This window comes from Trachymyrmex septentrionalis, unplaced genomic scaffold (assembly GCF_001594115.1).
Source record: "Trachymyrmex septentrionalis isolate Tsep2-gDNA-1 unplaced genomic scaffold, Tsep1.0 scaffold107, whole genome shotgun sequence".
NCBI lineage: Eukaryota > Metazoa > Arthropoda > Insecta > Hymenoptera > Formicidae > Trachymyrmex > Trachymyrmex septentrionalis.
The window spans coordinates 1,195,507-1,209,336 of NW_017304196.1; the positions used below are offsets into that span (position 1 = coordinate 1,195,507).

A 13,830-nucleotide genomic window follows, 5' to 3' on the forward strand; every position below is an offset into this window, starting at 1 on the left:
AAATATTCATTAATTAAATGAATAGAATTTATATAGAATATGATTTAATGGCATAAGTGCACACCCAAAAATTCGAAAGTACGTTAACGTTAAATGTCTTTTCGACGTCATCCGGATCAAAACTTAGATACGGCTTATGGTATAATACTGCCGCATTATTAATGAGCATTGTGACATCTGGTACACCGACTTTTCTCATTAATCTCACTGTCTCACGCACTTCCATTCTTTTCGAGACATCGACCACGAAACCATAGACCTAAAAATAGTTACATGCATGTTTTTTTTTTATAGCATCTGATTGTATCTCTTCCAAAAAATTGTATTAAAAATCAAAAATAAAATGCAATTTAAATGAAAATTAAATATATACTTACCTCTCCGCCATTTTTCGACACTTCTCTCATTGTTGCTCGATTACCATCGATATCGTTGTCCCAACAAACAATTATACAACCCATCGAAGACAATTGGATCGCTAATTCGCGGCCAAGTCCATGGCCAGCTCCAGTGATCTGATTTCGATGTGAATAAAATAGTTTTAAAAATATGTACATATTATAAATTTTAAGGATTTAAAATCATTGCAACTTTCCTTCAGTTTGTTAAAAAGCAAAACCAGCTTACAAGAACGGTTTCTCCTATTAAACGTTTCATGGAACACGGCACAATCATTCTGAAAGTTGCCATTATCATCGCCAGACTTATCTTTGCCGACAAAAGAGAAAGATCCAGAAATAGTCGATGCAATTTAATGTCTTTGAAAATATATTGGATAATCTTCATCTTGGAATAGTTCATAAAAATATACCTAAATATGTCAAACGTATTAATAAATAAAAACAGATAAAATTCATTAATCATTATTACAATCATCATTAAAAATTTCACATTTAATTGTATGTTAAAAAAAAAAGGAATTTCTTCATGATAATAAAATTACTTTAATCGCAATTATTGCGATTTCTTGATGAATATCTAAAAATGTATTACAGATAAAATCTAAACATATATCACAAATCTAAAAATTTCGAAATAAAAATGGTAAAAATGAATGGAAAAATCCATTCGTAAATCTCGTAAACGCACCACAATTTTGTGACAAAGTCATAAATCAAAGTAAGTTTCAGGAGACCGTAATTCGTTCGTTCGATCGTTCGCCGATCACTTTTCTTCCTATTGCAAAGCGTATTGGTGGGGTGACCACCAGTTTATTTAAAAATCCTGAAAATTGTTAAGAATATACGAAGTTTTAAGAACACTGTGTCAGCAGATGAATAACAGTTTCGTAACCATGACATTGATATATATGAGGATTTATAATATATATCGCAAATCGACTCGGAATTTTTTCGTAGCCATGACATCGATATATATGAGGATTTATAATGTATATCGTAGATCGACTCGGAATTTACTTATATCAGTAAATTTATTACTTCTTTCTTTCAAATTGTTCAAGAAAAAAATAAAATCTAGAAAAATTAAGTGATTTATTCATCCTACTCTTTTTAATGAGTTAATTTGGACTCTTAAAAAGAAGACTGGAATTTTTTGTACAAAAAGGATAAAATATATTAAAAATGTATAAAGAGGCATTCATTATACATGTATACGAAAAATTTTTTTTAAATCTTTTTAAATAAAATGACAGCACTGCAGTTGATTGAAATAAGCTGATTTTCAGCGAGCGCCCAATCGACATTCAAGATTACTACGAAACGCTTTGACCTAGAACAAAAAACTGAAAACTTTTATTTTCTACATAATATTTATTAAATAAGTACGTAAGGGTTTTTAGAAATATGCATCTTTATGAAAATGGTGAACATTTGAAAAAAACAATAGTAAAACAGATAAGGGGAGCATCCGCCGACGATCTTGATTTTGACATATGTTGTCAAGGTTATCACCTTGAGTAACCTCCAAGTTTTAGCCGTCGCTCGCTGTCTGTTAAAAACTAATTAACAAAAAAAATTTTTTTAATAATGTCTTATTTCTGCTATAACGAAAGTTGTAAACCTATATAGAATCTCGCTTTGTGTTGAAAAGTGTACGTGATCCAGTGATGGAGTGAAAATCGTTTCACGTTAAAAAAACCTTATTCAATCCATTTTTTGGTGTGAGGTGGTCCTCATTTTGCATGGAAGGTTGTAAACTTAGTAGAACTTTGCTTCTTGAATGTACAATTTTCCATGCGAAAATAAAACATGGGTTGGGTTAGGATTAGGTTTTTTTAACATGAAACGACCCTCACCTCCTTCTCTATTTGGGGGTGCACGACTTCCATGCAAAGCGACTTTCAAATCGTGACTGAGTGATATCCAACAAAACTTCGAAAATCTTATTACTTACTTCATGTGGAAGTGCTCCCCTCCCCCCTCCCTCCAAACAGGGGGGAGGTGGGATGGGAGTTATTTTACGTGAAAAGTCATTATGTAAACAAGGAAGGGTGTAGGATACTTTCTAATATTATATATAGCAGAAATAAGATGTTGTTTTTTTCAAATTTTTTTTGTTAATAACTTTTTAACGAATAACGAGCGATAGCTTGTTTGAAAACTTGTTAGAGGTTATTTAGGATGATCATATGCCAAGGTCAAGATCATCGGCGGGTGCTCCTCTTTTCTGCAGTTTTACCAAAATAAACATTTATGACCAACAAATTTTACACAAAGATGTTAATAACAATAATAGTTTATAACTAATCGCCAAATCGCTATATACTTCTTTAAATAACTAGCAAAAAAATATTCTCTGAAAGTTTTAAATGAATCGAATGAAAATTGTAAAAGTTATATTGTACGCTGATTTGAAAAATGTCGTTTTAAGAAAAACGCGTTTAAAGTTTTCCAATATCTACGATTGTTCATACATAAAATTAAAAAATGTAAAAATTACCTTTAGTCTGCAATGTCTGCGCCATACAACTGTCCTTCAAAATATTGACATAAACTTCTTCAGCCTCTTTCCGGTCTGATTTTAAGACTCTGCGAGCCTTTTTTGCTGCTTCGGTCAAGGAACATACTCCGCTACTTTGATGCGTTGAGCATTCGTTTTCATGCAGAAGTTATAACAGTTACAATCTATAAGCATCTGCTAGCACGTGTAGTACTAGTTTTATAGCCTTTCTTTGTGGTATACACTATTCTTTTATCGTCTTTCATTATAACAAATATATAATATAAATATTTCAAACGTGATAACGGATTTTTCAACACGAATCAAGCATCGTTTGGAATATCTATTTACACTGAAAAATAGCTGTGTACTGACGCTACCCGAGTTATATAAAATAACTCGGTCGAAATTTCTACTATTTATAGACACCTATTGCTTACTATGTCTTTTCTGATGAATCAGCTGCTCCGAACTTTCAGAGCTGCGTGCGATGCGCCAATCGAGAATCAGCTGCAATTTTAAATCTGCAAATATTTCGAATTTTCGATTCCAACTAATGGAATTATATTTTTACATGTAGAAACTATCATTTAAGCGAAAAAAAATTTTCGATTTTTCAAAGTTTCAAAATGTAATTAAAAAAACTTCGATTTTTTTTAGTTAAAATGCCGAATTCTCGAAATCGCAATTTATCTCTCTTAAGTCTGTGTCTACAATGTTAGAAATCGCTCCGAAATCTCCGAGATCTCGAACGAAGAAAGAATTGACAAATCATACTTGAATCATAATTTGAATCATATAAAAATATTCTTCATGATTTAAACTATTCGGTCACATGCGATCGATCAATTCTTTTTCGAAATTCGCATCGATGAAAATTTGTCAGAAGCGCCTACTTTGTTTCTGCGTAATTTTGATTAACTCTGATTGATAGTGCTTCATTGTTTTCTCGTAGAAATTATTATTGATTCTTGCATAAAAGCAGCTGTCAAGGAACTCTCGGTTTCTTGACTATGCGGAAAACGCACTTACTTTCTCTCTTTCTCTTTGTACCAAACAGACCGCAAAATAGCCGCGCAAGCATTTGATTAAAAGATTTTATCTTGTGGTGAGAGCCGAGATGCTGAAGGTAAAAGAGATCATCATCAGGCATCCAAAACTGAGAAGATTTAGGACGGGATGGCGGATTTTTATGTGGAAAGCCGTGCTTATGAGGCTGCATAACCCTATAACCACTGCACTGGAGATAATTATAGCCATTGTCTTCTCATTACAGATACGTTTGATGTTTGAACCGCATGCTCTTCATTCACAGGTAGTCTTACTGGCAATTGTAAAGTTGGATAAACATATTTATCTTGAGACTAATATACAACTTGATTCTTGTTTTTAATAATTTCTACATTATAATTTTATGTTATTTTTTTCATTTTTTAATTAATATCAAAATTATATATCTATTGTGGTTTTAGAAACATCTGTTTCATTAGATATTAAATTGCATTGCAGTATAATTTATAGATAATAAGTACAGAATGATATATTACACATATATAATTTTTATACATAAATTACTCATGTTTACGCTAAATATTTAATAATTGTATATTTTAATATTCTGATAAATGTATGTTCTAATAATTAAGTATATATAATATTTCTTATATATTTTATCTAAAGGATTTAGAGCAATACAGTGTCAACGATATCCTAACAAAATTGCCAAATGATGTACAATGCTGGTATGCACCAAGAAATGCATTTATAGATGAGTTAATGCTGAAAGCCACGAAAATGCTTCAAACAAATAGTAAGATAAGACATCTCAAACGTACTTGTATAAAAGAGATTAAATAAAGGCTACATATTATAATACATATCAGTTCAAGCGGCCGACAGCGAAATTAACCTGGTTAATTCACGTTACGCAAAAAATGACACTTCTAAAGTACTATGGGCAATCTTCGAAATTGATAAGCTCACATCTGAAAAATCAAAATTCTTAGAATATAAAATACGTTCATCTGAAATAGGCGAGAATCAAATGATTATGACGTATGAAGAAGAAGCTACCTCTCAGGGTATCCTAAATATATTTTCATAAGTAAACATAGCTAGACATAAATCTTAAATTCATTCATAAGTAATTCTTAAAGTAAATTTTACACTAAAACACATTTTGCACTTAAAAACCATTATTTACATTAAATATAAATCGTTTAAATTTACATTTAAATTTAATTTATATTAAATACTAATTATTAACATATAATTATAACAAGTATACAGTTAAGTTAATTTTTTTATGTAATGTAATATATATATTAAGCACAAGTGACTAAAATATTCAATAAATTGTTTAATATTTCTCGTCAAAGATCCATATGTATTAAGTGGTTTTATGGCTCTGCAAATTGCGATTGAGAAATCTTTTGTGGAGATGTGGACAAATCCGACACTACCAAAGATCGCTGATAATGTAAGTACTTGAAATAATGAAATTGCAGTGAAACTAATATCAGTAATAACTGTAGTAAGCAAAATGTAAAAAGCTGTTGATAAGAGTAGGCTTCTTTGCAGCTAACTATTGGCCGATTTCCATTTTATAATGTCAATTTTTTAATTTTACCGTATATCATTCAACCTAACATAAGCATAATCTATTACGTGATGGTTATTGCTTTCCTTTTGTTGCCAGCAACAACGTTAAGAAAGGCACTTCACGATAAAGAAACTGGATTCAGAGTGAGCTTCTGTTAAATAAAATTAAATTTATTTTTCGCTGATATATTAATTTTTCTTAAATTTTCCTATAATAGTTATTAATAGAAATATTATTTTAGGGTCTTATGAGATTAACAAATATATCTTTCACAATGTTGCACATCGGATGGCTCAATTATCTTATGATCATTCTATTACCCGTGACGATCGTATGCACAATCCTCCTGCTTCCTGTGTTTTCGACTGCAAACGCGTTAGTCATTGCTATATTTATCATGCTGTACAATATACTATCAATGTTCTTCATGTTCACCATCAGCACACTTTTCGATCATCGTAAGTCATTCAAATATGTGAGTAAAAAAACATATAATATGCATAAATGCAAACGTTTATGTAAAAAAACGAAAAAATTAGCTTCATTGATGACTTAATCCAATACTCTCGCGATATTAATATAATTTATATATACAATATATATATATTTTTTATAAATACACGCAACGCAATTTTTATTTCTAAAAATCCTAATCCTTATGATTGCACGTTATTTTATTACAGCTACGAAAGCATTGCTTACATCAGTTTTGTTTTGGCTCTTTTCGGCGCACTTAACTATTGTTCTGGATCAGTTTTTGATAACAGAATCTATGTTGTGGAGGATTAGTTCACTAATTCTGCCGCATAGTGGTTTGCTTTATGGAATAGTAGCTTTCACGACTTACACCAGTTTCGGTGAGTCAATCTATTATTTGACTTTAATGTGATTAATATAGCAATTGTTGAAAAGAATGACTTAATTAAAATTTTATTTATATTTACATTATTTATTCATATAATCAATTTTTATTTGCATATATTTATATATTTCTTGTTATAAATGAAACTCCTTTCCCACATTTCTTTCCCACGTTCGTTATTAAAAAATTGTTCCAATGCAAAATATAAAATTACTAGTAAATATGCAAAACGCAGAATTATATATGTTACGAAACACATATTCCTGGGCGAGTTATTGAAGCGTATAAATTATATACCAAAGCTGTATTTATTACATTTCTTAAATCACCGACTGATCATAACCTGATTGATTTTTCAACTAGTAATTATGTTTCAAGGTTTTGCTAAACAAGTAATACGTTTGCTACTTCAGAGAAATATACATATATATATATAATTTACATTTATACAATTAATATATAATACATTATATATATATTACACATATTATAAATTATAATATATAAATTTTTATAATCACATATTTATAATTTAAAAGCCTATAAAAATTCCATGAGCACAAGTTTAACTACATTACATATATTGTATAAATAATAAATATACCATATTAGTGGTAAAGTGTGCATTATGTCATTATGACTTTTATGCTGATAGATGACGATAGCGAAAATTTGAGAAACATCTGGCAACAGACACAAGTAAAATCGCGCAATTACATTGGTCCTAACTCGTACTTGTGGCCGCGGTGGCTTCCTGAACAGATAACATTACGAAATGCCCACAATATCATTCACGCCGTAGATAAAATTCCTGTTAGCTTGATTCTATTTACCTGGATATTGCATATTATTTTTTGGTACTTACTAGCGGTGTACTTAGATAATGTTAACCCAGGAAAATTTGGCAGCGCAAAGCCCTGGTATTATTTATTCAAAGTAAATAAGGAATTTATAATTCTAATGTATTATTACTCTTTAAATTTTATCTTATATAAGTGATATTAGTGCCTAATAGTATTCTTCTTAAAGTCAGATTCATATTTTATATTTTTGAAAGCATAATTTAATTTATATAACTTTTATAAGTAATAAATAAAATATATTTCTCGCGCGCGTATAGAAATCTGTTTACGATGACAATGATTTAATTATCCGAGGATCAACTAATTGGTCAGCAGTGGAGCACACACCATCATACATAAAGGTACAAATGATGTTAAAATCTAAAGTTTGGTCATGCACAGCAACTTAATATCTATTCAGCCAACGAAATAATCGTACAACGTGGAGATTGTAAACGACCTTGAATATAAGATCGGATTATAAATCCTCGCCTTGTTTCTCAAGTATACATACAAATATTTGTAATATCTATTTGAACTGACCATATGTAAAGTAAAAATGATGCAACATACATATAATTTTTATGATGTGTTAAATACCTAATTCAAAAGCAGTAATATACGATAATAAAAACATCCTAACATTTATTATATTTTCAAAAGGGCGACTATTATTGTTATTATATAATATGTCATTTGAGTCCAGACAGAAAATAATTCTTACAAGACATTAATAATTATTTATATCTTAATTGGCTATTTATCTTAGCTGAATCTTTGTATAATTTATTTATGTGAACAATAGCCGACTATTCGAGTGAGATGTGTTCGAAAGGAATTTGGTAGGATTGGCAAACGTATTACAGCTATAAACGATGTAACGATCAATTTTTATAATCAAGAATTCAGTGTTATTCTGGGTCACAATGGTGCTGGCAAAAGTTGTTTGTTAAAGATAATAATTGGTAATAAAAAATTAATCCACATCACTGACTTTGGCGTTCAAGGATATTGATAAAACTTGTTACATGTAATAGGAATGTACAAACCAACTCATGGCCATGTTTACTTGGAAAATGAAAGTTCCATATATCCAATTGGTTATTGTCCGCAGGAAAATATGTTGGTAAATTACTTGACAACGATTCAGCATCTCTATATATTTGGTATGGTAAATATCCTTTATTATTAAAAAACGACAGCGACAATTAATTTTTTACATATCAAGCATAATGATATCAATCTAAAATGAATATTTTAATACTATAATAATTATTATTATTTGACATATAAAATATCAAGTTATGTAGATTTTTCTAATTAAAATCTAAGTTTTTCTTATAAACGTTTAAAAATTTAGAACCAATAATATCAGCTAAATTTATATATAAAAAGTATGTTAAGTAAGCATATTGACCTAAATAAGAACCAGTTTGCTAATACTATGTTTCTAATTGCCCGATTTGATATTTGAAAGCAAACTGTTTGTTTTTCTCTCTGCTGGGCTACCTACTAATTAACCACTCACTATTAGACAAAATGGAGAGAAAAACATAATAATGAATTTACTTAACTAACATTATATGAAATAATAGTGGCGCAATATACCATATTTCCACACATTACATGTTCAGATTTGGATAGTACTCAAGTTATTGTGTGAATCACAATATATATACGCAATATATAAAAATGTATTAACAGCAGCTCTTATTTATTTATTGTTATTTATTAACCATATGTTTTATATTTCATATAAAAAATGTTAAATAGTAAATGTAAAATTAAATTAGCAAATTATTTTAATTTTTTTTAATATTATTTATTTTTCTATCAGAAATGATTCTTCAATCATAAAATCAATATTTCAATCAGAACTGTTATTGATTTTTATTTATGCTCAAATTCAATATATTTATATAATTAACGTACCGATATAATTAAAACTATTGTTAGAACTTTGATTATGTCGAAACAAATATTAAAAGTGTTAGAGAAATGTGTTCAGTAAAACAATTCTCATTTCAGATAAAAGGAATGACTTATGAGGATGCTTATAGGGAATCACTAAAGTTGTTAAAACAGTTGGATTTAGAGTATGTGAAGGATACGAAAATAAAATCTTGCTCCTTTGATACGCAAAGAAGAATTTGTTTAGCAATGGCACTTATTGGCAATACTAAGGTATATCATTTTACTTATAACCATAATAAATTATAATAAATCCAAGAATTGAAAATTTCAACGTTAATGAAATTAATGGCAATAAATAAAATATTATATTAATTCTGACAGATCCTCATTCTCGACGAACCTACATACAGTATTGATCCTGAGCACAAAAGACAAATATGGGATATACTTTTAGTGAGTGGTTTAAACAGATGGCTTTAATATAAAAAATAAAAATTATGTAAAATATAAAATAATGTACAATGATATTTTGTAGGCTATAAAAAGACAAAAAACGATAATAATGGCAACAAACTCCATGGAAGCTGCAGATTTTCTTGCTGATAGGATTGCAATTATTGCAAACGGAAAGATCGAATGTTACGGTTCAAAAATGTATCTGAATCGTCGATATGGTAAGGGTAATCATCTGACATAACTTGTATATTAACAAAATTATAAGCTATATAAAATAAAATTAATTTGTTGACTAGCATCAAACAATTTTTTCATTTAATCAATTTTTACGTAAATTAATTTTTGTTATTACATTATAATCGAACTTTCCTAAAATTATTTGCAACTAGGAATCGGTTATGTCTTGAGTTTATCGGTACAAGAAGATTGCAATGTGGAGCAAATTCGTACAGAAATACAAGAATTTTCAGCAGATCCAATTACTGTACGAAGCACGATGGGTTTAGTAATAAGATTTGATGTGCCAAGGAATAGTCAATTCACCAAATTACTCCAACATTTAGAATTTAACAAAGAAGAATTAAAAATTGTGTCGGTTGCACTGAGTGCTGCTAGCATCGAGGGTCAATTTCTTAGGTAATCACGTTTAGTTTCAACATTTACTTTCAACGTTTATTTTTAATTTAAAATTATTAATAGATTTCTACTTATATATAAACGTGAAAGCTAATATTTTCATACATGTATATGTACAATTAAGAAAGATTATTTCACTTTTAATTTTTAATGATATAAAAATAGATTTTAGAAATTAGAAGGTTGGCTGATATCATAAAACTAATTGTTCTGTATTTAGAATAAGTTTAGAAAGCCAGTTTAAGGAACGCAGTGTAATATTACCTAGCAACAAATACGAACTTATTGTGCAACAGAGACGACGGCACTTGTTACGAACAGGTAAAATTTTGACACATTGTTAACGTATAAAATAGGAGATAAAATAAATAACAAAAATAAATGTACAAATAATTAAAAATTGTATATCGATAATAACTTATGTAAAATAATCTAGTATGTAATTTTGTTATTTAATAATAGGTATACAAATATTATAAATATGTAGATAAATATTATAAATTCCTAATCAAACTACGTTGATCTAAAATATAATTATCAGCTAAACCATGGAAGCGCTTGACCGGTGACGCTTTATGGCGGCAGCAAATTCTTGCAATGTTCTTAAAAAAATTATTACACATCGCTTCGTCTTGGAAAATATACATATTTTCGGTAAATTTCTCGTTCAACCAGAAAAAGTATAACATATTATATTTTTATAAATAATCAAAGCCATTTTAGATAACTTTAGCAATCATTACTCTTATCTTTGCCACTATAATCGCAGAATTGAGCAATTTCACACTCTTCGACACAACGTAAGTTAACCTTATTTGTCTTGTAATAGAGAAAGCGAAATCATTTTAGCGTTTATACAAAAAATTATATATAGCTATTATACAAAAAATTATTTTTCTGACTTTTATTTTTATATATACAAAGTTTTTATCAAGCTAATTAAAATACTTAATTATTTCTTTAGCGAGAGAGTAATGAATCTGACGAATTACATGGACAACAATTTTCACGTACTATATTATGCGGCCGATGATAAATCTACAAAAGATTTTCTTGTAACATTGTACGTTACTAGCCAAACCTACAGTGAGAGGCATAATTTTTATGTCTCTAAAAACATTCCCGCCACGGATTTAATGGTGCAGCCTGGCTTGCATTCTATAGAGGTATCATAAAAAACATTCTATTTATGCGAAAGAACATGTTCTATTTATGCGAAAATATTAATTTTGTAACAGTTTAGGGATCGTTATGTGATGTCTATCGACATATATACAAATGGACGCGTCCAACTTATGTATTCGTCCACTGCAGTACATAGTGGGCCAATTGCACTGAATTTACTACATAATGCGTTATTGCGTTATCATTGCGGTTCAGACAGTTGTTGGATCAAATTGACTAGTCGACCGTTACTTCGTTCGGGGCAGGTAATATCTCTGATATTAATCAGTGAATTCAATTATGCTGATTCTAAAAATATTGAACTATTTTTCATCACATTGATTATATATTTTTGGTTTACTTACTTTTGCATATAAAATAAAAAAATTACTTATAGAATATTATATAACTAAAATAAAAATGAAGAGGTATTAATGTTCGACAAATGTTTGTATCATTTCACATAAAGATTATTTATTCAAATAAGAAAATAAGAACATTTTGTATCCTCCACGCCCTAGTATATATATATATACACGATATTTACAGTGGCAACATTTATTGATTCATCCACGCAGTGTACGAAACTGGGAAAACGCTGCCATAATAATAACTTTGTTTCTTCTTCTGCCCTCTATTGACATGGGTATACGAGAAAAAAGTACACGTTCAAAAATGCTGCAAACTAATGCGATCGGTATGTCTATGCGAATCTATTGGATCCCGACATATATTATTGATTTCCTTTTGTATGCGTTCTCCATAATATTATTCGGAATTACTATCTTAAGGATTTATCACCGCACGTTGCACTTCTCAAATTTAGAAATTGGTAAGAATTTAAAAATATGAGCAAAATGTTCATCTTTACTTATATTTCAGTTCTGTTTTGTCTTTTGTATTTTAAAATTTATTAAAAATCAACGTTTTTTATATTTCGAGAATTTTGCAGTAGCGTAACAGTCATAATATAACAAAACAATTAAACAAGTATTTGTAGATATGTACGTGTTACATAAAAATTCGAAGTTTAAACCTAACGTTGCCTTAATTAATCGATATTTCAGTTCAAATGCTAATGATATTTCTATGTTACGGAGGATGCGCCATTCCATTAGGTTATTGCATACAACTTTTTACAAGAAAACCGGAAAATGCATATCTAAGTGTGATACTGATCAATATTATAACCAGTAATTTGATAGATGATTTAATTTTATATTGCTATTTATATATAAAATTTAGTGTAAAAAATAACATTTTATGTAATTCTTTATACAAAATATCTTTATTTATCTTTATAATCTTTATTTAAATGTAGAATATGTTTTGCAGTATTATTGGTAAACAGCTCCGTTATATTTCCATTGATATTTCGAGTACTCAGCAGCGGTGTAAGATACACTCTTGAAGTTCTTATACATATACTTCCACCATACATTTTAGCTTGTACTTTAAGCAATTACATTATGCTGAATTTATATAACATACAGTGCAGTCATGTTAATACTTGCGATACAGAATTTTATATTGAAGATCCATGTTGTCGTAAGTTCGAAAAATTATCGTAACAAATTATTATTTCTGCTAAACAACATTGATTTAATGTTTCAGAAAATTTTAAAGACAAAGGTTACAAACATTTGGATGTAATGCTGAAACAATTCAGCTTTGAGTATAGTCATTCGATCATAGATGATATACTTTTAATGGTATCCCAAATGTTCACCTTTTTCATACTGCTGGAAGTTTTTGAAGAAAAAAATCGTAGAAAATGGTATAGTTATTTTATGCCTCCTAAGAAAGATGATATTTTAGTTTCGGAAGTTATGCAAGAAAAAAAGCGAGTCGAAGAATATATGAAACGTAAAAAAGACACAATATAAGAATAAAAATTATCTGCATTTATATTACACTATGAAGTTATGAATTTAAAACACGTAAATTTCATTGCATATGTAGATTATGACGAAACAAAATTGCTTTCACCGCGAATTGCTCTTGTTGTCCAAAATTTAACAAAAAAATACGCTAAAGAAACGGTAGTTCAAGGAATCAACTTTATTGTAAGCGAGTTTATGTAATTTTAATTGAAAAATTTATTTTTATATATTTTCCTTTTTATTACTGTATATTGCAATATTAAATACACAGATATCTTATTTAGATCCACAACCAAGAGTGTTTCGGTTTGTTAGGATTTAATGGTGCGGGAAAATCAACAATATACAAAGCACTGGTAGGTCAAATAAAAATGTCAGCTGGAAAAGCAATGATATATGAATACGAGTTCACAAGAAATCAAGAGATGGTGAATATAATTTTATTATTTTTTAAAAAGTAATAAAATTAATACAAGCATATCATTAGGCATTTAACAAGAAGCATGTAATTCTTTTGTGGCTAACATTTTATAATAGTTAAACTTTCTATTTACTTTTATATAATCATTA

At 28.9% G+C, this 13,830-nt stretch overlaps 2 protein-coding genes across 2 annotated transcripts in view; one reads left to right on the top strand and one right to left on the bottom strand.

Annotated features, from left to right (window-relative positions):
* The window catches only part of LOC108746234 (short-chain dehydrogenase/reductase family 16C member 6-like), a 3,104-nt gene extending 1,824 nt beyond the window's left edge, over positions 1–1,280 (bottom strand). Inside the window, exons 1-4 of the mRNA XM_018482874.1 lie at positions 1,090–1,280; positions 628–811; positions 378–515; positions 65–259 (exon numbers count right to left, since the gene is read on the bottom strand). Of these exons, the coding sequence (XP_018338376.1) occupies positions 65–259; positions 378–515; positions 628–801 (507 nt within the window). The 5' untranslated portion in view covers positions 802–811; positions 1,090–1,280. The remainder of the gene's footprint in view (positions 1–64; positions 260–377; positions 516–627; positions 812–1,089) is intronic.
* Positions 1,281–4,675: 3,395 nt separating this feature from the next.
* Positions 4,676–13,830, top strand: part of LOC108745951 (ATP-binding cassette sub-family A member 2-like) — a 21,377-nt gene continuing 12,222 nt past the window's right edge. Inside the window, exons 1-25 of the mRNA XM_018482388.1 lie at positions 4,676–4,711; positions 4,785–4,982; positions 5,280–5,380; positions 5,482–5,646; positions 5,745–5,961; positions 6,187–6,360; positions 7,021–7,301; positions 7,486–7,569; positions 8,013–8,172; positions 8,245–8,378; positions 9,236–9,391; positions 9,503–9,574; positions 9,657–9,795; positions 9,967–10,213; positions 10,434–10,534; positions 10,755–10,867; positions 10,937–11,013; positions 11,178–11,379; positions 11,452–11,643; positions 11,927–12,209; positions 12,445–12,570; positions 12,713–12,925; positions 12,992–13,243; positions 13,340–13,443; positions 13,545–13,688. Of these exons, the coding sequence (XP_018337890.1) occupies positions 4,678–4,711; positions 4,785–4,982; positions 5,280–5,380; positions 5,482–5,646; positions 5,745–5,961; positions 6,187–6,360; positions 7,021–7,301; positions 7,486–7,569; positions 8,013–8,172; positions 8,245–8,378; positions 9,236–9,391; positions 9,503–9,574; positions 9,657–9,795; positions 9,967–10,213; positions 10,434–10,534; positions 10,755–10,867; positions 10,937–11,013; positions 11,178–11,379; positions 11,452–11,643; positions 11,927–12,209; positions 12,445–12,570; positions 12,713–12,925; positions 12,992–13,243; positions 13,340–13,443; positions 13,545–13,688 (3,969 nt within the window). The 5' untranslated portion in view covers positions 4,676–4,677. The remainder of the gene's footprint in view (positions 4,712–4,784; positions 4,983–5,279; positions 5,381–5,481; positions 5,647–5,744; positions 5,962–6,186; positions 6,361–7,020; positions 7,302–7,485; positions 7,570–8,012; positions 8,173–8,244; positions 8,379–9,235; positions 9,392–9,502; positions 9,575–9,656; positions 9,796–9,966; positions 10,214–10,433; positions 10,535–10,754; positions 10,868–10,936; positions 11,014–11,177; positions 11,380–11,451; positions 11,644–11,926; positions 12,210–12,444; positions 12,571–12,712; positions 12,926–12,991; positions 13,244–13,339; positions 13,444–13,544; positions 13,689–13,830) is intronic.